The 23175-nt window shown below is 37.0% G+C and overlaps 1 protein-coding gene across 9 annotated transcripts in view; it reads left to right on the top strand.

Annotated features, from left to right (window-relative positions):
- Positions 1-23175, top strand: part of FHIT (fragile histidine triad diadenosine triphosphatase) — a 530781-nt gene that overhangs the window by 115337 nt on the left and 392269 nt on the right. For all 9 annotated transcript variants that reach the window (XR_004161325.1, XR_004161324.1, XR_795181.3 and 6 more), the window contains one exon: positions 14616-14736. Coding sequence is in view for 5 of the 9 variants with exons in the window: in XM_031555606.1 (XP_031411466.1) it covers positions 14616-14736 (121 nt within the window). In the remaining 4 variants the exon portion in view is untranslated. The remainder of the gene's footprint in view (positions 1-14615; positions 14737-23175) is intronic.

The raw sequence follows: 23175 nt of genomic DNA, 5'->3' as shown, positions 1-23175 counted from the left end.
TGTAGTTTCCCAATATCTGAATACAAGAGTATATCTCTTCTAAGCTCGATATTGAGCCCAGTCTGTATGTCTCTGCTCAGCCTTCCCAGCAGATCCATTTTCTTGCTTACTGCCAATGTCCCCCTGTGTTTTAGAGTGTTCTTCAGCCTGTTATGTGCAAACTTTATCTGCAGTAAATTGTTTCAAATTACCAGTAATGCTAATATGGTTTTAAGAGCCAAATTCTGCAGTGTTTAGCTAAAAACCAGATCACTGTTATTTATGATTATTTATCAATGTCTTTTACTGATTTATTTTCACAAAAGTTCATTTTATATATTTCGTGGTAAATTCATATAATTCTACTTAATGAAAATGTCATGGGCTGCTAAGTTGTTCTGCAGAAGTATTTGTATTGTTTTGAAGATACAGTATTTTCTATCAATCAAGCTTTCAAATGAATTTAAAACATAAAATAAACCAGATTCCAGATAGCTAACTTGATTTGTATTAAATCCGTATCAACAAGAAGAAATTGTACTTTATTGGTCTTGTTCTCATGCATTTTATGCTATAAAACTAACATAAAATGTGATTGCTCCTGTAGTGTAGTATATGCACTGCTGATAGTGCCTCAGATAGTATAGTAAGATGATATCAGTCAATGTATGGTTACTTCTGATTACAGAAATCAGTTCTTGCCCTGAATAAGCAGTTCAAACAAACTGGGCAAATAGAAAATGAGTTAGCAGACTAAATTGGAAGGGGATTATTAGTTGATGCCCTGCATTCATATGAGGAATTTGGGGGAGTTGTATATACTAGATAAGAATTATATTTTCCAGTTTCTGTCTCTTTTCATATTATTCTGGAGATGAAGAAAGAATAGGATGAATCTCAAATAGATATTCTTGAGTGGAATAAGTATATCCATTTATGATTCACTGTTTTCCTCTTCAAGTCTGGTGAACTTTATGATACAAAAATCAGAAATCTAAGTCAAATAACAGTCTTACATCCAGGGGAGCCATACAGTCGGCTGCAGAGAGACGCTCTAAATTATCTCAAATAGTAAAATAAGTTATGAGTAATATACCTAGTTTAACTTTGTGTAACTGAAATGGCACTTAATTACATCAGAAGAGACTAGATCTACGATATTGATGGATAAATGGGATTTCTTAGATCTTGTCTGTTGATTACAGTGTGATCAGAATTTTTCCTTCCTGTTAGGAGGAATTTGGATTACGCCTTTAGTGAATGACACTGAAATATGGATGTTAACTTATGAACAGTGTTGATCCAGAAATAATTAAGTATTGCAATACTTACATCTAGTACATCCAGTAATTGTTTCCAAATACATATTGCGCTTAGGCATACCTGGTTATTTACATACTATTTATACAACAGTCATATTTTAAATGTCTTTACATGTAAACCGCTGCTGAGGTTTGATTGCTGATTTGAGATAATACTTCACTTGTGTTTGGAAAATAAATTCCTCAGGGGAAATCAATATTTGTCATGTCAGATTTCATACCTGTTGAGGGAAAGGGTTGCCTCTGGGGAAGAGCTGATCGTTCATATGCTACTGTATTAGCAGGATCTATTTGCAGAATAAAGGATGGCTCAGTCCAGATCCATCTATCATCCTGCACTCTTCTGTCTTTTCCCTGAATGCTCTGCACGAGAGTGGGTAAATTCTGCATTCTGAACGTGAGACAATAACAGTTGTAGCTTCTGGTGCGTTGGCTTGTTTTCTACGTAACCAATGAATGTTTGAGTATTTGTATGTTTATGTTCAGCAGGGTTTGGGAATAGAAATATATGAAATATAGAAATATAAGAAAAAAGGGGAAGTGTAATCAGCTGGGGGGATGTGCTCCGCTGAGTTTCCTCTAGTGTACAAACAGTGACAATATCTGCAGTAGAACTGCCTCTTTCAGCTGCCTCAGCTGTTGCTGAGTGGGCCTAGACATGTATGTGTGTGCATCCACTGTTTATAAATAAAAAAAATACTAATAACGTGCTCTGATTTTGTCTTCAGAACTCTCCCATAAAGTATTGTCCTCCAAATAATTCATATTTCTTCATTAAAAAACTTTATTATTTATTAAATAAAAAAATCCCCATTAAATATACATATTTCTTCATTAAATAAAAGGCAGTTCTGCAAACTTTAGCCAGACTTTTTTAATAGATGTGTATAGAGTGGGAATACAAATTTGCAGTTCCCAGTGATACTGTCCCCATCCAACTGAAGAGGATGGGCGCCTCCATGCGATTTCTGAATGGGCTCCCTCCAGGTGCCATTGTTGGGATCTTTGCTCCTGTTTGTCCCTGTGCACAGAACTGCCGGAAGGGAAGTGTGGCTGCACGCAGAAATAGCTGCTCCTTGCACTAGTTTTGAGTTTCAAAGATCACTTTTCAAGAGAAGCAATTATAGCTTCAGGGACTTCCTGTGAGATGATGCGACTCTTTCATCTTAGCACTCAGATCCCAAATTGCTAAATTTACAGAGTAGTTTCTTTATCTGTAATGCGAGGATTCCAAAAGCGTACTTCCCTACAAACATCCAGGGCACAGGTATAAGCTGGAAAGCTACTTCTAGGGATGTAGTGTGCTCTACATTCTGCTGAGGTAGAAGTGAGCATTCCGTGTAAACTATTCAAATGTTGGAATGCAGATTAGCCATTGCTATAGCAACCTCTAAAGTCTTCAGTTAAAACAATGAATTACAAAATCAGTCCTACATCTTAAAGGATATTAAGGAATTTAAAGAATGAAGCTTCAGGCTTTAAAGTTACCATACTGATCAATCATAGCTTGGAACTTACATGCTGAATGTAGAATAGAAGTATTTTTCTTTATGTTGCTATCTAATTGTTTCTCTTTACATGTAGTGAAATGCGTTAGAAGTGTTTTATGTGTAGGCAAAAAGCAACAACAAAATATCCAAGTGTTTCTGCTGTGTTCAGGAAATGTTCAGCTTTGTGGGTTTCTGTGCTTTAATGCTATGCTAGTAAGAAGCTGGAAAGTGAATTTGTGTTACTTACTTGTGGAGCAGATCCGAAGGGAGCGTATGGAGAGCACATGGAGTTTCTAGAAGGAAGAAGCTTCATTCGACTGCTGTAATTCAAAGTTAATGACCACGTTTTAAAATAAAAATCATTCATTGAGATTAATACTAAAGAACCTGGATTAACTCAGGCTAGGTTGTCAGTAAAATTGCTTCAGAGAGCACAAGAACAAGATTATTTGCTAACACGTATGGAGTATACTGCTCCATAAGGCTCATGGAGCCCTCATCCTCTGTACTCAAGTCTGGTGAGGCCATGCCTTGAGTGCTGTGTTCAGTGTTGGTCCCTTGCTCCAAGACATCGACACTCTGGAAGCAGAGTTCCTGCAGCTGCAGCTGTGGAGGAACTCTCCAAGTTTCTACAGATCATAACCTTGAAATACATTGTTTGGTTTAAGACAACAAATTTGAGATGTGAATATTTCTGTAGTGCGTTTTTTTTTTTTAATGCAGCGTTCATATGCTTGTGTTTTGTTGCTGTTTGTTAAATTGGTTTCTTAGTGAATAAGTACCTCTTCAACTGAGAGGGAAAATGAGAAAGCTTTCTGTGGATTTTTTTCTTTAATTTTTTTCCTCCTGAAAGCTCATAAAATGAGAAATGCATGCGCATTATATTAATTCTGTGATTAAATTGTAGGCTTTACAGTTTGTTTGCTAGAAAATGTGAAATCATTTAAGACTTCTGGTTTCTGGATGAATTTCTAGCTTAGGTTTCTCAGCTACATTTTTCCCCTTTTCCCATGAATAGAAATTGTGTGACCCTGTACTTCAGTATATTCTAACAGATTTTAAATGAACCTTTTCTAAATTAGTAAAAGAAAATTAGAAAATTTCCAGGGAAATCCCTTGCTAGATAGCACATCTGTCAACGCATTTCAAGCTGGAGTAGTTTTCATCAGCTTCCATCAGCAGTTTTGTTCAAAAGTCGAATTGTTTGCTAAAGGCAAATACAATTATTTTAGAGTGTATCTCAAACTTTGGTCAAGTACCAAATATTTTACTGCTACAAAAGTAATGTCCCAAACTTATATCAACAATGAACTAGTTAAATAAAAGAAAAATAGCAGAAGCATCTGAAATGATGCACAGTAGTGTGAAAATCTCCTGAGGCATTCTGTAAGCAAAGTGAAACAGAAATGACTACACTTTCAAGTACTGATATTACGCAGAGATGTTTGTCTTCATCACTAGATGAAAATGTGCCATATTGTAATGTAAATTTGAATTTACTCCTAATTAAATATTTAAAAATTGTTATCTTTTTGTTGCCCTTTTGAGAAGATGGAATATTCTAGGTACAATATCTTACGGTTTTATATTACTATAAACATTGTTTCATATGTGTAAAATCTGTTGACAAAGTGTAGTAAAACACTGTTGACTTGAACAAATAATGTCTTCCAAGTACTCTCTGAAGACAGATATCTTAGCTGGAATATGGTAGATTTCACTTTCCTTGATCTAGTAGATGGTCAAGGCAATTGATAATTTTACAAGGATGAAATGTGAATGTTATTTTCTTAATTATTTGTTTTGTTAATTATTAAAGAGTAGGACAATTAGTCTCTGAGAAATCTATTTTTTCCCTTTTTTTTTCCAAATGATCAGTTAGCATGTGATCACTTTCAAATGGTAGTATATCCACAAATCTTATTGTAATTTGAAGTACATGACGCTGTCTAAGAGCTTGAGTGCCCCTTGAGCTGAAACAGATAGGATCTGGTTCTGGTCTTCTGTTGCTGGGTGTTACTCTAGCATTTGATGAGCAATTCGTATGTCACCTAAAAGAAATCAGGACTAGAAACTCTCTGGCTTCATAGAATTTACTACCATGAGTCTGATGGCAGGACTGTTAGCATGGAGCTCTTTTGGTAAGTTCCACCCCACTGTTGGCAGGGGCTGTTGCAGTGGTACCCAACACTTCCACAAGGTGCAGAAGGTTTTTTGGGGAGAGGAAGGTACTGGAGAGCATCCAGGGCAATGCTATTTCTCCCTGGCTCCCATGCACGCCTCTGGTTTAATTCTGCCTATTTTCACAGGAACAAGCAAAGGGAACGTGTCAGTTGTTGTTATTTTTGAAGTTAGAAATGGAATGCCTGTGATAAAAATTAAAAGGAGAGTCATCCAATACATTCTCCCCTTCCCAGTCTCGTATGGTATTACATAGTATATGTTAAAAGAAGGAGCACTTGGACTATTCTGAGCAATTCCAGAGAGAAGGCTCGGAAGCAGCCCTGCTGAATTTACCAAGCCTCGCCAAGCTCAGTATTTTATTTCTTTAATGGAAATCTTTTTAACCGGCTTTTGTTCATTACCAGTTGTGCACGGAAATCAGAGAGCTTTGCAATGAGATCATAATTCATTCTTTGTGTATAAATGTTACGCATACAAACTGTGTGGAAGGAGTATGATTAATAATGCAAAAGGGAACAGTCAGAAGAGGATGTGAGCATTAAGGTTGGCATTGCAACCTAAATTCAGCTTCTCCTCTGCATATGCGTTATGAGAAAGTCTTTACCTGTATGAACACTTAGTACTTTTCCAGAAGGCTTCTTCCTTTCTCAGTGCACATGATGGACAGTCGTGTTAATGAGTGGCTATTAACGATGTTGTTTTATCCTCACTGTTTGATGTGTGGCCTTGAGCATTATTTACAGCACATCATTTAGGCCCTGCTCAGACATCAGAATTATTAATTTCCTCATATGCTTTTCTATGCTGCTCATCACTACAGTATCCAAGTGCTTCACAGGTTTTAAATTAAATTTATCTCCACAAAGCTCCAGTGAGGGAAATGGTATTATCTCTGTTTTACAGATGGGGAACTGACAGAGATTAAGGTCAGAAAAATTCACCAAATTTGGATGCGCATTTTAAGACTTAAGTTTGGATTTATGGTGCACTTCAAATTGCATCGTGCTTACTGTGTTCAGCTTCAGGTGTATTTTCCCCATATCTAGAAATCTATCCCAGCATCCCCAGTGTAAACTGAAAATTGACTTGGCATTGTTGATTGATAATAGGAAGTGTGTATTTCATATCTTGTGTAGCATCACAGAGTAACTCTGAGCCTTTTCTGAAAGTGGTGAAACATCAGAGTCATCTGCAGAGCAGGAGAGGCAGTGGCTCCTGGGGAAAGCACTACTACTGTAGGATTTCAATATTGGTCTGTTTCTTAATGTTTGCACATGAGTTGGGGTTAAACAAGCCATCTGAGTACTCATACTTTTTGCTTGGTTTTTGCACTGTAGAAAGATTAATTGGGAATATTGACATCTGTGATCCAGGTAATTTGGTGAAAAAATATTGAGAAACCACATTCCTTAAAATTTACCTGCTTTTTTTCTAGTGTATATATTCAGAGGGTCCTTCCAAATTTACTTTCATTTATATTCATAGTATATTTGGATTTCTTTCCTGTCTGGAGGGATTTTACATCCCAAAAGATTCAAGAGTTGATCCAGCAAAATGATATTCCTTTATTTAGGGAAAATTTAGTTGGCAGTTTGTATGTGTTGCTTCCTCATTTTAGATAGAAAACATGTTTATATGGTTCAGTAAGTGTTTTCACCTGTATTTTCTGGGTTGGCAATTTACTTTACACCAGCTCTTGTTTTAGGCTCGCTGGCTGCTGAAAAAGTAGCAGAGATCACTGAAGATAAGGTTGCAGTCCTTTACAGTCTCTCAATACCAGGTAGTATGGATTTGACCCAAGGCTAAATATTAGCGATCTGGGAGCTAACTTCAGAGGATTTGAATTTGATTAGATTGACCAAGGTAAAAAGATTTTCCTTTATCCCTTTCTGGCAATCTGTGCTCTGTAGAGGCTCTCTGCTTTGTTTTCCCATTTGTAGTATATCTATTTACTTTTCCATAGTTCTTTGAAATCTTTGGCTGATTAGATGAGTGAAATGTTTCTTTCCCATCAGGGCAATGGCTATGTGTGTTGCAATTGCTGGACTAGTTAGATAAGCTGTTTCTTTAAATGCCTATTTGACATTAGCCTACATGTCACTTGTTATTAGACTACATTCACCCTGGTGTGTCAAGTGCGCAGATTTTGTGACATGAGAAGGCAAGTATACGTAGGAAGTCCGGATGTTTTGTTCTATCTGGGAAATGCACTTGCATAAGCCAATCAATTTCTTACAACAAGAGAAAATGAATTTTTCAGTGGGTTCAGTCAGTCTCATGTTTAAGTCTGTAACCACTTCTTGCTATTGGGAAAAAATAAAAGTTGTTGAGAACTTGGCTTTACTGAATAGAATCACCTACTGGGTAGCTTGTCTAGTCCGTACGGATCATGGAAATGATCTTTTAAATAATAAAGGCAATGCAAATTAAATCCATTATTTAAGAGGTGCAGTGGTAGTCCAAATCCTTCATTAGAAATAACCAATTTATCCCCACTTTCTGTAAAATATTTTATCTTGATACTCGAGCAGTCATGGCTGTATTGGAAAGCTGTGGAAATGAGCTAGCAGTCTCTTTTTAGAGTTATCTGTCCAGAAGAAACCAGTGCAGTCTGAGAAATTCACAAATAAATCAGAGCTTCAGCTTTGACAAATGTCAGCCAAATTCTTGGACCTACTGAGGGACCTCTGGCACAGCTCTCTGCCAGTTTGCAGAGCTTCAGCCTAGACATTCATCCTGCAGATTGTAGATTAAGATTTAATCACGTCTATAGATTTCTAATTACTCATGAATATCTTATTAGAAAGCCTTGCTGGCAAGGAACTCCAAAGCACTTTCAGTAGATTATACAGAAATTTGTTCCCGAATTAGTTGCAGAACAGTCATCTGGCACCCAGCTCTTCTTTGAAATGTTATCAAGTTTACTGACAAATGAGAACATAATACTGTCTCAGTTATTCCAGTTCATTGTGTGACCACAAATATTTTGTGTTGCTTTTCTTTCTTTAGTCTTGGAAAGTTAAAAAGAGTAATACTAAAACATTTTTGATCACATCTGTAGTGATCTGGAGTTGGAAAGGAAGACAGAAATGCAGCAAAAAAATATAAAATTATTTGCTTGGTTGTAGCTTCATTACGTGATGCATGCAATTCTGTACAGAGAAAGTTGGCCCAGGAATAATCACTGAGAATGCCTTCAAGAAAACAAATTCAGGAACCTTAAGGTACTTATAGGCAGATTCAATTGCATGCTTTTCTGGATATTTGGCAACTACAAATAAAAAGCAAGCTGGAGAATGCTGTGCATAGAGTTACAGTTCAAATTAGTAAATGCTGTGACATAATTATGATATAAGACCATAAATAACCTCATAATAAAGAAATTTCAGGAGGACATGTTGAAATATAAAATATTTTGGGAGATGCATGCAGCAGCAATTGCTTGAAGGGGTTGCACAGCTCCTGTTCTGTTTCTTCATTCTCCATTATTCCAGTTAGAGAGCCTAAGTTTCACAGTTGCTGTATTGGGTAACCATACTATGGCCTGTAGTTGTTTGTGGATAGATACCCTGTAAAGCATGAGTTGTGGAAAATCAGAGAAAACACAGGCAAAGAGAGGAAGCAAAGCCTAGGGAAGTGTGCTGCCTCTTTCTCAGACTAATTCCTTTACCCACAACCACCCTTCTTCACAGCAGTTCACTAAAATGTGCAGTCTGTATTTTTGAAAGATTTGCAAGCTGTTTTCCATGTTTACAGCAATTTCTTCTATTCTCTTTCTACTGTTGTTTGCATGCAGTTTGCAATCCTACTGGTTTAAATGAAGCAGAAATAGTAAGGAAGCCATGCACATTTGCATTTTGCTTGTGAATGTTGTATAAACCTTTAAAAAAAAGAATTCAACAGTTCATCTTTTAATTGTGTAGTGTATAATCAGTTATGTGTGTATACCATGGTAATAGTTATAGAATTAGACTGTACATTTAGAACAGTCTGTTATTCTGTTGCACATCCTTCTCCTACTCATTGAGGTGGGAGTGCCTTTATCCTCCCAGCTGTTACACATAGTGTTTGGCAGCAGGCAGCAAGCACCTCTGGCCTGGCTACTCATCACCTGCAGAAACCTGAATTAACCACAGCACTGCTGTCATTCACCTGACCAGGATGCTGTAAAGGGCCATGGAGGAGGACTTATTTTAGTGGGGGGAACAAAGAGAGTTATGGCAAAAAGAGAGACATAAATCCTTTGAAACAAGACTTTATTAATTCCAGTATACATGGAATAACATGGTTTAAATGGCTTTATTTTGGAATGCATGTGCATATATAAGATAATAATGTGAAAGGTAATGGGGTATCTTAAAGATTCCAACATCTAGCATTAAATGCAGATGCACCACACATAAATGTAAAGAGTCCATTATCTAGTTTTAGCTATATATAAATATAAATCTGGCAATGCATTTTCATTAAATGACTCTTCATCTGTATTCCTGAGGAACTCTTAAATGAAGTACAGTGCCTGCCTTTTCCTCTAAATGTTTGTATTGGGTTTATTAATTCAATAAGATAAAAAGCTTGCGGAGACACTTGGACATTGCAGGAACTGCTCTGTTTCTGGTGCTGTTAGTGTTACTGGGACTGTGCTGAGCTTAGGGTTGGGTGCTGCTTGGTCAGTCAGCCTTGCATGGATGTTTTCTTAGGTCCCTTGGTGTAATACAAAAGCTACAAGCAGGCAGTTGTAGATGGGGGAGAGGGGAAGGGGCAGTTCTGCAAATGGGATTGCAAATGGATGGTCTTTAGCATCATATATATTATGGTGCTTTGGTAGTATGCAACAGACCACAGTCTATTTTCATCTTACATGTAGATAATTTACCTTGATTGACCATGCTGAGAAAATGGCAATGTATTTAAATAGCAATAATTTTGATGTTTTCTTTGCTGCTAGATTAAGCAGGTGAAGCCACATGTAGTGGATTCAGGTCCATCATAATCTGCGTATGACGTGAGAAATCAGTACTTGTCAACACCAGGACTGGCTGCATGCATCACATTTAATGGGCTTTCTGTTTGGTAGCTTCTGTGGGTGGTGAAAATGGAAAATAATCATTCAAGCTTCTTTCAGTGCTATGTGTAGAGTTTTAAGTACCAACCTCACTGAGAGAAACTAGGCTATGACTGTCACACCTTTGCTAATTTTACAGTAATTCTTGGTTTTTCAGAACAGAAATAGCAGCAGAATGCTATATTTTGGCTCTAAATAATAGTTAAATCTTCTACAAGGATAGGAGTAGAGGATGTTGAGAGATATAGCCACTCCAGGGACAAAGGGATAGTAAAAAAAACCAGACTGATTTCAGAATAATATGCTTTCATTTTGTTACTATTTAAAGTACTCTTTGATCAAAATGGCAACTCTGACTGCTTAAAACAAGAACATTCATTGCTAGTGCCAAATAATACTCTGAGTTGTGTGGATTTCATCCTTGCAAAGAGGCAGCAAGGGGGGGGAATGACTTCACAAAATAGGAAAGCATTACACAACGAGAGATAGCAGTTCTTCATTGTCTGTCATTCATTCAATATAATGCAGAATTCAGGTGTGTAAGTACAGACAGCCCATTCCACACAATCAAACTTTGGAAGAATGCCAGATATGCCTTTACTGATGTAATTGTGGAAGATAAAGGACAGTTTAGAAAATGCCATAGAAAAATCTGAAGTTAGCCTTAAGCATTATTTATTGAAGAATTACTTTTTTCCCTTAAATGGTGTGTGGTACAAGTTACCTTGTCTTGTAGATATTTGTATAAGGCTTTTTAAATATTTTGCTCTTTTGCTGTGTTTTTACAGTGAAACTGAGTAGCAGAATAAGGAGCATCGAAATTAATGAGAAGGTGACATTAATACTGGCAAATTTTAAAATATACTCAGATTGTTTCTGAAATATTAATTTACATTAGAACAGCAATAATGGCAATATAATTGGCTTTTTGCAAAATATGCACTTTAAGTTAGCAGCCCATTTTGCATTGTTGTGTTCTGTCCTCACAACCAAATTTGTTGTTCCTTAGGAGAGTGTTCACGTGATTGCTCAGTAAACGCATCAAACCTGGTTCCCAGCAGGCAGTGATCTCAACACCTATCTAAGAGCAAGTAGCTGTATGATGAAATAAAAGAGTGTGGTGGACTATCACCACTGCCTCTATTAAGCATCCTGCTGGTCTGTAAAGGCAGGAAGGCAGCCTGAAGAATTAGCGCCATCACCCCTTATGGGCCGTAGAGTCATTTGATACCATATTGTTCTTTACTACACAGCTGTGAAAAGCATACACCTATCCTGTGTATTTCATTCCATCAATTCTGCAGCCTCCATGGTTTTTAGCTCAGGTTGGATGGGACACGGAGCCTCCTGATCTAGTGGAAGATATCCCTGCCTATGGCGAAGGGGATTGGAAATAGATGTTCCTTAAAGGTCCTTTCTGACTCAAACCATTCTACGATTATAAAAGCACAAAACAAAACTGTCAACCCCTGAAACCAACCATACTTGGAGAATTGAAACATATGTTTAGATCTCAAAATGGTGATAAATGCATGAGTAGCATTTGAATATATGGCAGTGAATCTCAACATTTTGCTTAATTTTAGAACTCTTTTCTGGGTGTAAAGTAGAGTGCCAATATAAATTTGTGGTTTGTTTTGTTTTCTAGTAGAGATTACACAGATCTCAGATCCACTGTGGCTGTAAAATTAGTCTACTTGCAACATTAGCCTTTAGTACTGTATTCCCACCTACAATTGCAAGAACACAGCTTGAAGGAAATTTAATTAGGAAAATGAGGCAGATGAAATAGGCAGTGTAATGTATATGTGCAATATGAGGAAGAGTAAATACACTTTTCATCTGAATAGTCAGAACAGAAACTATGTTAAACTGGGCTGAAATTTTCTTTTATCAGAAATGGATTTCTTTCATTTTCTAACATTACTACCTAATTGTCCTCCTTATTACTGGGATTAGAAAGACTACTATCATTAAAGAAGAAACATCTTTTACCAATTATATTTAGATTTTGGTTCCACCTGGCAATGACCTCCTCATTACGAGAAGAATTGAATTCCTTGGAGGAGCAGACTTAGTGAGGTGATTGCAATCAGCTGGGAAACCCTGTGCACACACTATTTGCATCTTGTGACCTGCATGCCTACACCTGTACTGCATCAATTTCTGCTTGTTTGCAGGTCATTCAGGCAATGAGCAGGTAGGATTCAGATGACTTAGTAGCTGCTCTGCTGGAAGCGTTTTCCTGCCTCACTGCACTCTGGAATATTCTCTCCTTTTTGCAGTGTACTGCTGCACAACCATGGGTTTTTCTGGTTCACCCATTACTCATTTCCCTAATGCTTTTTTAAATATCTGTATTGATATCAACTAGAGGCAATCATACTTTACAGAAAAAAAGTACAAAGGATAACTAGGGTAGAAAGCAGCTTACATATGCCTAATAGATAATGAGTAATTGTTCAAGGAAAAAATCCCATAATCTCCTAATTTGAGAGGAAGGTGCTGAGAGGTCTGCAGTATTGTATAGTGCAACCAGCACAAGTTTGAAACGCTTGCTGAATTTATTTAGTCCGAATCAAGAGAAAGACAGATACATTATTATATAGTATTATAAAGTAAGCAAACATTTATATCCAAAGAAGGCAGTAAAGAAGTTACAGATGCATGTGGTAGGTGTATGACAGATACATGGTATAATCTAAATTTGATAGTCAAATCCTGTGTATGGATCCTTTCAAAATTTGTTGAAAAAGTATTTCTTTATTGTTACTGAAAGCATTGAAAACATTCGTCAGGAAAAGAGCAGTGGTGACCAAAACTCTTTGCCTAATAGTGCTGTGTATGTTTACTTTAGCATATATCTTGGATGTATTCATTCAGGATGTTGGCTCAACTTGATAAAGTCTTATTAAGAGCCATGTCTCTTTATCGTATAATATATAAATATTGTAAGCAAAATGAGAAACCCTCCACAGTGAGGTTGCTGATGAGCTGCTTTAAGAGAAAAGAGGAAGATTGATTGCAGACTCTAATAATTGCTTTTTTCAGACATCAGTACGAGATAGCAGGTGTTTCTTCTAGTAAGGGATTCTTCTGGCATCTAAAGAGACTTGATTTTGTATCTTGTCAAGTTCTGAGTTTAATATCTAGTGAAGAAAACATCTTCTCAGACACTTAATCTTCTGTTAATTTATGGGAAAAATGTATTTTTAGGATGTTTTCAGGTCTTTGGAAACAGGGATGACTACACTTTCTACTTGCCCTTGGTCTCCTAGAGCATTGTGATTTTCAAAATAAAAAAAGATGCTGCTTCCTCAGAGAATACATATTGCTTGAATGTACAGCCACGTGATCACTTTTTGTATCTTGTACAAGGTTTTGTTTTCTGATGTAATTCATGACTACAGCCTCTTCCTAACTTATATTTAATTAGTTAAGTTCTTTTATGGAATCGGTTGAAAAAGCCAGAATTTCCATCCAAAGGATAAATGTACTTCACTTTCCAAATTCACTTTTCCAGTTTGTTCACTTAAGGTTACTTATGTACCTGTACCTTTAGCTGGGGCAGACACAAGGAGTGGGACACTAAATAAGAATAAATATTTTAGATTAAGAACCATGAAAATGGAATCCATACTGAGGAACTAAAATGCGTCCAGCACTTTGGGCCTAGTAAGCACAATAGGCTTGCAAGAAGAGAACAGCAGCAAAGAACCCCATTTGACTCTTAATAGTGTCTTTCCCAATCGAACAAAGCTATAGAACTGAATTTTCTGGTTAGTCATTTGGTTCAAGCAAGGTAATGTTATTGCAATGCTTTTTGATGTGTCTGAAGTATTGTGTCACATAAAATTCTACATTTCTTCATATTTTAACCTGCAGCATTTTGGATATTTCTGATTGAATTAAATACTTTAAATACTCCGGGGCTTAAAGACCTAAAATAGATGCCGTGGAGGTTGCACCTTAGCTATTTAAGAAGGATTTCCATTCTCGCCAAAAGGAGAGAAAGTTTTAGTGAATGAAAATGGGAATCTTTGGCTTTCTGTATAAGAGAAAATGTTGCATGCAGTTATTCATCTTCACATTTCACTTGTTCAAACTGGAAAGCCTGGACAGAATATGACTAATATGTTTTCCTTAGTCACTGATATCCCTTCAGTTGAGATATTTAGTGGAGACATTATTTTAGAAGATGTAGTTTCTGTATTTTCTAAGTTCTTGTGTGCATTGGCTCGTGTTGTGCAAAGGGCATGTGAGATATCATTTGTCCTTTTCCAAGCACATATGACTCAAAACATATGTAATACTGAACAAATGACAATGGGAAGAAGTAGTTACATCCTGTCCAGAATTTAGTAGCTCAGCCAAGACGATGAGAAAAGGGTTTAAAGAGTCCATGTAAAATTTTTACTTTAAGATTTCAGAAGGCTGGGTTAGACTTTCTGGCACCTTGATAAGCACAGAAGACACTTTCTTTCAGAATGAACTCTGACAATCTGGCTGTCTTATTCCTGTTGTCCAGAAAAGCAAAGTTTGTGCTTCAGTCATCCCAACTGTTGTCTCTTTCAGACCCAGAGGATAACGTCTATCATGCTGCGGTTTGGCCAGCACCTCATCAAGCCCTCCGTGGTCTTCCTGAAGACCGAGCTTTCCTTTGCTCTCGTGAATCGCAAGCCGGTGGTCCCGGGCCGTATCCTTCTGACCTGTGCCTTGACCATGGGCATCTGCACTCCTGGGAGAAGCAGGGAAGCTCGGTGTGCTTCTCAGGCCAGGTAGGGTGCTGCGCGGATTTATTCTGAAGCCAGACGGTGGAACATAACACGCTTGGTTGGTGATGCAGAACTGCCGAAAACAGTTGCTTAGCAACTGTGACCTTAGAGGTGAATTTCTATTGACCTTTTCACCACAGAAGATGTATAAGCAGCCAGGTGCTACTAAAAGCATTTTAAAGTGTATCTGAGGGGCTACTGTTTAAGCTCCATGTTATGCTAAAAAACACATCTTCAATAACATCATGTATTTTTAGCGGTGATAGCTTCTTTATGGAGAATGTTCAAGTTCACGTAGCTAAGTGTATGCAATTTGTCAAATGGCAGCGGAATCCAGTATGAAGGCTATTATTTTGGTTGGGGGGGAAGGGGAGAAGGGGAAGCAGATTGCTTTATTAATTTAGGTGGGAATGGATTAAATAAACCATCTGTGTAGCAAACATGCTTTCTGAGTAAAAAAAATGAAGCCCTGTGTTGTAAGTAAAACTCTCTTTAGAAACGTTATGGGAAGATGACTATGCATGAATGGTAAATGCCTCTATTTTCATTTTGTAGTGTTGCATATTATTTCACTGTCAGAACTGAGTAACTTGCACTCATTTCAGTGGCAAGAGTTGAACTTTTCAGAAACACTCACAAGTGATCAGTCCACTTCCGTAGAGTTTTATGGTAACATTTTCATGGGAATTCAGTGAGACAGTGGCTGGATGCATGTTGAAAACACGTCTGGAGTTCATTTAAAACCTTCTTTTTCTTCTTGTTTGTTTTTTTTTTTTTTTCTTTTTTCACAATTTAACGTATAATCTGCTGATTCTGATATATATTTTTTAATCTACAAATGTATTTTATTTCTTTCTGAAGTGTTGAATCTTCTCCCATTATTCCTGTCTATTACAATTCTTCAGTGTAGAACTTCTGTGCACCTGTTTTGAATGTTTCCGTTCATTCCAGAAGGCAGATTGTTTCGTTATAAACGTATGACAAAGATGCACAAATTTCCTAGAAATGTTGAACATGTTACTGTCTCACTAACATGTTTTAATGAATTAAATGAGCTGCTCTTCTCAATTAAAAGTTCATAAAGTATCTGATGTAAATCAAAATGATTTACAGTTTCTTCATAATTTTAGGGAAAATATTTTCAAAGCTATTGGAAAAGTGTATTGCATTGGTGGCTGTGAGCCTATAAATGCCTACATATTGGTTTATGCATTGTCCAGGCCAGAGAGTAAACAAAATGTTTCCTGTGCTGGAAGAGGAAGCTTATAAAGGAATAGTTAATGATTTTGTTAGTTAGTTAAGTGAACAAGTTCATTTGTTGTTAAGCAAAGAACAGAGATTTCAGCTGGAAGAGACTTTTTAAAAGTTTTGTGAGCATCTAGAAGTGTCATTTTAAGGAGCTTGTAAAACTTAATTATTACAAGCTTCTTTTCTTCTTAAATAATTAAAGATTATAAACTCTAGTTGTGTAGTTATTGCTGACTGTTTGGCAGATAGATTTATTTGCTCAGATTTAGCTTTGTTATCCCATAATGAGTATTGCAGCATATTTTAGAGTGTCACATTGTTTTAATAGCTTGTGCGTTGTAATATATAATATAGTCTTTGTTTCTCTGTTGAATAAATGTTCAGGTAATAAAGCCCCAACACTTTCTTCCTCATTACAGGGAAAAAAAAAAAATAATAGAAAAGATCTTGATGTAAAGGCTGGAATGTAGTATGTAAAATAGAGCAATTTGCAGTTGTAAGCTTTTAAAGTGTCTGTGTAATGCAGCATTTGTCTCAAGATCTGGCAGTAACAAGTGTATCTTCTTTATTTTATTGCAATAATTTTATCTGCCTTGTCTTTGGCATACTTGTGACATTCCTTTCTTTCTTTTTCTTTCTTTTTTTCTTTCTTTTTTTTCCACTAGAAAATAAAATATTAATGCATGTGCATTAGAGAGACAAAGGAAATCAGTTTGAAGCCAGCTCACTCCAGGTGGTGGCTTTAATTAACTTGTAAGGTTGAAATTCCCTCTTGAAACAGAACGTAGGATTGGAGTGGTGTATTTGCTGCACTAGTTTTAAAATAGAGTTGTTGTATTCTGAGAAATTTCAGAAAAACGGTCTTGTGCAGATCTGGGTTTTGTGATTTGAGCAATGCCAAAGCATACTTGCTCAGGAAACAAATTAAATGTTTTGTTTCTTTCTAGCTATCAATCCTGTGAATTCAGCTTGACATTTGAAAATCAGACTGTGCTACAAGTAAGCAGGAGTTACTATTCCTGGTAAGGAAAGAGAAGTCCTGTTCCTTGAGAGATGCCTTATCTGACTCAGGATTAGGCTTCTTTCTAATGGCTGCACAGTAGTTCATGGCTACACAAACCTTTGTCGTGTACTGATCATTGCAGATTGTTGAATAGGAAGTGACTGCTACCTTAATATTGAGTAGGGGTCTGACAGTAAACTGCGATCTCTGCTGTCCAAGCTAAAGTATGTTCATGCAATTGGCTCTTGTTGCAAAATCATTCAACTCTTGTGGCACAACCTGACAGGGGAAGCTGTGCATAACTCAACATGCAGGGTTAGTGTCTATTCCCCTTTGGACATCCAGTCCCATTACTGTCATCCAATGGAAACGCATTTAAGGCTCAAGAGGTGCTTGTTCTCAGTCTCTGTGAGGACAGCAAATCAGTTAAGTCTCACAATGACGTGAGGAATATGTACCTGCTTTGTTCACCTCTATATTTCAAAGTGAAAGATGGCTCTTCCTTCTCTTGTCTGTCTTATTTCAGAGCAGCCAGGCACATAGTTCTGGGGGCTGTCTTGCTGAATGAGCGTTTGTTTCAGGGCGCATTTTTTTCTCTATTTTGTACAAAAGTGCTATGATACACAGCAGCCCCTGTGGATTCTTATGGAGCCAGGAGTCTAGATGGGAATACTACATGCAGCACACACCTGAGCAGTTTGACAGTTGCCTGTTGTGTATATATATCCCAGCAAGCTTACACAGATATCAATACCATTTTCAAAGGAAATGCTCTATGAAGATGGATTGTGAAAAGCCATCTGTGGCTGTCTTGAACAACTTTTAGACGTATTAGAGAAGATAGCTTTCAGTAGCTGGAATAGTGCAGGGGGATGTGTCTGTCGTCAGCAGATTCAGTCTTTCCTTCACTTAGAATGCACAAGTCAAGAAGTGGATCAGGTCATGCAGTTGGCAGGAACTATTTCTCCCTGCCTTCTCTTTCATTCATAGCACTGCTGCTTCCATGCTTCAGAGCATGACTTTAGTGTCTTTAAGAAAATCCATCTGTTCTTTGACATGAACTTTGTGTGGCTACAAATACTTTGTGAGCTTACTATTTTATAGATCCAATCCTAGCCTTACACCATGGTTTTACATGGTTTCACTCACTTTTTCAGTATATTCACAGTTAAGTGAACTGTGTTTTTTATCATTTTCTCACTGCGTTGTACAGGGTACTTGCTTCCATTTTGTGTTAAACATGAAAAATGATTTTGAGCATTAGCAGAATCCACTTTGGGGCTAGGACTTTTATTGTAAATAAAATTATTCATTTGTTATGTCCCACATTTTTTCAGCAGACAAGATATTGATCTTTGGATTTCTGTTCAGGATGCCGTAAGGAAAACTAGCACAACAGGAACACAACAACATTTGTAAATTGATTGAATGCAAAATGTAATGACAGAGACAAACATCAGATCTATGGCAATACTATATTATACAAAGCATTTTTCAACAGTTTATTGAATTGGCTATTAAAAAAAAACAACACGCTTTCCATCTGGGAGCAATGAGATAGGGGTTATCAGAACCAAGCAATTTTATTGTACTTCATAGTGGACATGCACATGTGTGTGCATGTAGTAAATGAAGCACTTTACAAATATTTTTCATCTGGAATTGATTATGAAAAAGGCTTTCCATTTGAAAAAAAAAGAAAAAAAAGACACTTTAACTGTAATATACTAAGTGGTTCTGGACTACTTAGTATTATATCTTTCCATAGGGATCTGCTGTCTTCTTACAGAAGGTATTGTAATTGTAGGGATTATAAGAAATAGAGCATATGTAAAAATCTACCATACAAAGTTGGTGGTCTTTTTTTTTTTTGTTGCTGAGGCAGCGTGCTGTGCTGTGAATTACTGTGGCTTGTTCCTTTGTTAATGACTAGAGAAAACATTAGTTGAACCAGATGCTCCTTCAAAGATCTGATAACACCCAAAGCTGCAGTGTAATTGTTCTGGGTCTGTTTCATGGGTGGGATGGGACCGAGGGTCATCTAGTGTAAGAATAGCATCTGGTTTGCTTTACAACTTATATGTTTATAAGCTGCACTGTCATATGTTATCAGAAGTGCTGTATTATTTGAGATTGACATATTTTGCGCTATGACAATGTAATTGATGCTTTTATTAACGTATTTGCTGTTAAAAAACCTATCAATCAGCACTGTGTGATAATATATATTAAAAGTAATTTTTAATTCTGTTAAGTTCTGATAGATTTTTTCCTTTGAAGATAGCATGCTGGCTCTAGGCAGACAGGTTCTTTCACAGGTTTGTTTGAAAACCATGGTGTTTAGCTTGAAAACCAGTGTTTAGCACGTGTACAAAGTTTTAATTTCTCCTGAAGTTACAGAGCTGCTGTTAACTGTGATTTAGTTGGCTTGTACATTGCACATATATCACATCTGTATTTATGCTATATAATTATGATTTTTATGGTTTTTTTAGCCCAAAGAAGTGTTAATATTTGCTATAAAACTAAGCTTCAGCAAATAAAAACCAGTTATTGCAGAATATAAATATTTGCATTTGCATATTGCAGTAATGTACCCTGCACCATTACAACTACACATTAAACATATCCAGCCCTGTGGGAAAGTACTCTTTTAGTGCTGGTTACAGAAGCTACATATGCATTACTGTTATTAGCTCGCATTAGAGCAATGCTAAAGAGCAGTTCTGAATCAGTACCACGGTGTGTCAGTTCACTTTCAAGCAAAGAGCTAAAAATAACTTCTGGTTCTGTGAAGGCTTTTCAATCTAAGTGGGTCTTTAGAGATAGTGTGGACTCAGAATCATAGGAGGCTTGGGTTGGAAGAGACCTCAAAGATCTTCTCATTCTAACCTCCCTGCAGTGTGCAGGGCTGCCAACCACTAAAGCTCATTGAGAAAGATGATGTCACTTGTTACGATGAGTTTCATCTTAGTTTCAACTGGGACTGAAACTCTGTTTTCTTCAGAGTATCTGGTATGATGCTAAGCTGTGGTTCTATGCAAAAACAATGTTGATAACACACTGGTGTTTATAATTGCTGCTAAGCAGTGTTATACAGAGCCAAGACCATTTGAAGCAAGGGCTCAAGGAGCTGGGAGGGAACAGAATTAGGACAGCTGACTTAAACAGGCCAAAGGGATATTCCATCCTATATGATATCAAGCAGAAGGAGTTTTGAAGGAGGCAGGAGTTCATCTCACTGTTCAGCTGCTTGGGGGCTAGCTGAGCTTCATTCAGGAAGTGGTGAGCAATTGCTTGTGCATCACTTGCTATTTTTATATATATATATATATATATATATATATATGTGTGTGTGTGTGTGTGCGTATCTGTCGTAATTATTATTCTTTTTTCTATCTGAGTAAATAGTTTTATTTCAACCCACAAGTTTTACTTTATCTGAGTTCTCTTCCCCATCACATTGGGAAAGGAAAAGTGAGCGAGCAACCATGTGGTGCTCAGCCACCTGCTGGGTTGAACTGCAACAGGAGAGAACGGGAATTCCTTGCATTTCTCAATTTTTTTCTAGGTAGTCTGGAAGAAGAGTTGGAAGAGGGGTGCAGTAGCTTTACTGGCATAGAAAATACCCTGTGAGTGAGAAGAACAGATATAAGTAATGGATCTTGTATGATATGGGGGAAATAGAGAGTATGTTTCATTAGCAGGAATGGAAAAGAGATTTGGAATTACTTTCTGTACTGTCAGTATTACTGTCAGTAATTTCTTTTTGAGAAAATATCTCAGGTTTGGTTTGGCTTTTAGATTTAAACAAAACTCTTCAGTGACTCTTCTCTGTTTGAGCAGTCTTGATTCTTTATCAAATGAGAATAAGGAAAACAAGTCCTATGCTTATTGTTTTTCAGCTGAATTGAGCTACCTTGTACAAAGGGCAGGTGGGACTGTACCCCTGGCAGTACCAAGCCAGTAGGTCAGCTTTGTTGTATTCACAGCCTACTTTCTGGGAAAAAATACTCTGCTCAAACAATCCAAAGAATAACTGTTCAGCTCTGTGTATGCAAGCCACTTGAATTTAGTGGTGATAGAGAGAACAGTTAATTATGTCAGGGCTGGAGTCATTTTGTTTGCAGACTACAAACAAAGGGATAGTGTTTGACTCACATTAGGAAATACTGTTTCAGAAGATAATAGATTCAGGATTCTGTGTGCAAAAGCTCGTCTGATGGTCTGCCTGCCTGTCTCTCTATGTTCTTGTTTGTTTATTTTCCAACTGCATCATTTGGTCTAATAAGAATACTTTCTCTCCCTTCAAATTTTGCCTCACTTGAAAAGTGCTCACTGTTGGAGACGTACTTCATGATAAGCGTTTACCTATCCTGCTTGCGTAGTTGTGTTTAGATTAACGCGGTGGTGTTCATGAAATGCTCTGTGCAAATTTCACAAAGAATAAAGACTTGGAAGTAATGAAATCAAACGTATATTTTGCTAATTTGCAAATGGAGTAATTTACTAATCAGATTACTCATTTACATGCATTTTGCAGGATAATAATAAGAATTTCTTGGGATGTAGCAAAAAAATGTACCCTAAGGCCATGTGTGGGAGAGACAGGAGTTCCCAGGGGTGAATCTGGCTCTTGATATAAAGTCCGTCTTACCAAATGCCATAGAGGAATGAGCAGTTTCTTCTTAGTGATGTGTTCAACTGACTTTAAAGCCTTGCTCATAGATCTCAGAAAGATAAGTGTAGGAAAAAAATGAGCCGTGTGTCATAATGGATCAGATTCTAGGCTACATGTTAACATATGCTGAAATTCAGTTTGGTTTATTCCCTCACCTGTTAACTGTCACTGTTGTTTAGACCTTATAAATTGCTTAACCTCAAGCCCAACTTACTATGCCTGCACTTGCTATGAGTAGTTCAGGGGCATGCAATGTACAGTTTTGAAGGTGTGTTACTGATATATGTCCTCTAAAAGTAGCACTGTTTGTCCTTAAATACTCCAGGGACTTGCAGAAGAGTTTTTGAAGCTAGTCCATGAGTTCTCACTGCTGTGGTACCTATTATGCACACTTACACCATGCCCATAAAGCAATGAACAGTGTGGAAAGCCTGTTCTTGTCATCATGAAAAAATGTGGTACTTGAAGATTTTAAATAAGTTTGGTGCTGATAGCTGTGGAAGGTCACATTTCATAGCAGCTCCCTATTGTCTTCCTCGTGTTGTGATTTTTATGTTTTACATTATAATTTTTAAGATCCAGTTTTATATGAAGGCAGTGTATTTTTGAAGGTTAAAAGTATTGGATTCACTTTCCTATTTAAAAAGATTTCACTGTTAGCTTAGTTGCAACCTCCCATTTTCTCTTGTTTACTGTCATTAACAATTAGCAGAGCATCTTAGCATTTCCGTATCAGCTTATATCTGTAGATGTATATTGAGATTTCTGTCACTGTGGTGGCTGAGATCATCTGGAAAAAAAATTACCTACTTGTATTTTAGTACAGCAAGAGACCAGGCTAAATCACCAAATTGGAGTGAGAAAAGCCTCCTCCTAAGGAGCTGTAGGAAGTTTAAAAGACAGAGAAGCAAAGCTGTGAGGATGAAAGTAAAACTTAGAGGTAGCAAAGTTTTGTCTGAAAAATGGCAGGGAAACTGAGGTTGGATTCAGAACAGATAAAATGAATACTTCCTTCGAGTTTTAACCCATAACTGGCATTCCTGTTATTGAAAAAGCTGTGAAGTTCTGTTCATAGATAATGAATACTTTTAGTCCAGCAGTTATTTTCTAGTCTAGTAGAGAGCAAATTTATAATTGGAGTAGTTATTGAGCAAACCTGTAATTTTATACTTTTTATCACATCAGTAAGCCCAAACAAATTCAACAGCCATAAACAGTCAATAGATAGCAAGCACAAAAGATGAGTGTGCTGCCATTGCATTTGTACCACTACTTAAACTCGGGTCCACCTAAACTTGAGTTTCTTCAGTTCTTTAAGAACCCTAAAGTCTGCATCAACTTGCAGATATCCATGCGCTTTACGTTTGGGCACCTATTACCAGGGACTTTGTAAAAGAAAGGAATAAGAAGGTTTTTTGTTTTTTTTCT

This window comes from Meleagris gallopavo, chromosome 14, assembly GCF_000146605.3.
Source record: "Meleagris gallopavo isolate NT-WF06-2002-E0010 breed Aviagen turkey brand Nicholas breeding stock chromosome 14, Turkey_5.1, whole genome shotgun sequence".
Classification (NCBI taxonomy): Eukaryota; Metazoa; Chordata; class Aves; order Galliformes; family Phasianidae; genus Meleagris; species Meleagris gallopavo.
The sequence above is the reverse complement of the archived record's forward strand: the minus strand, read 5'-3'. Positions and strand labels throughout refer to the sequence as shown.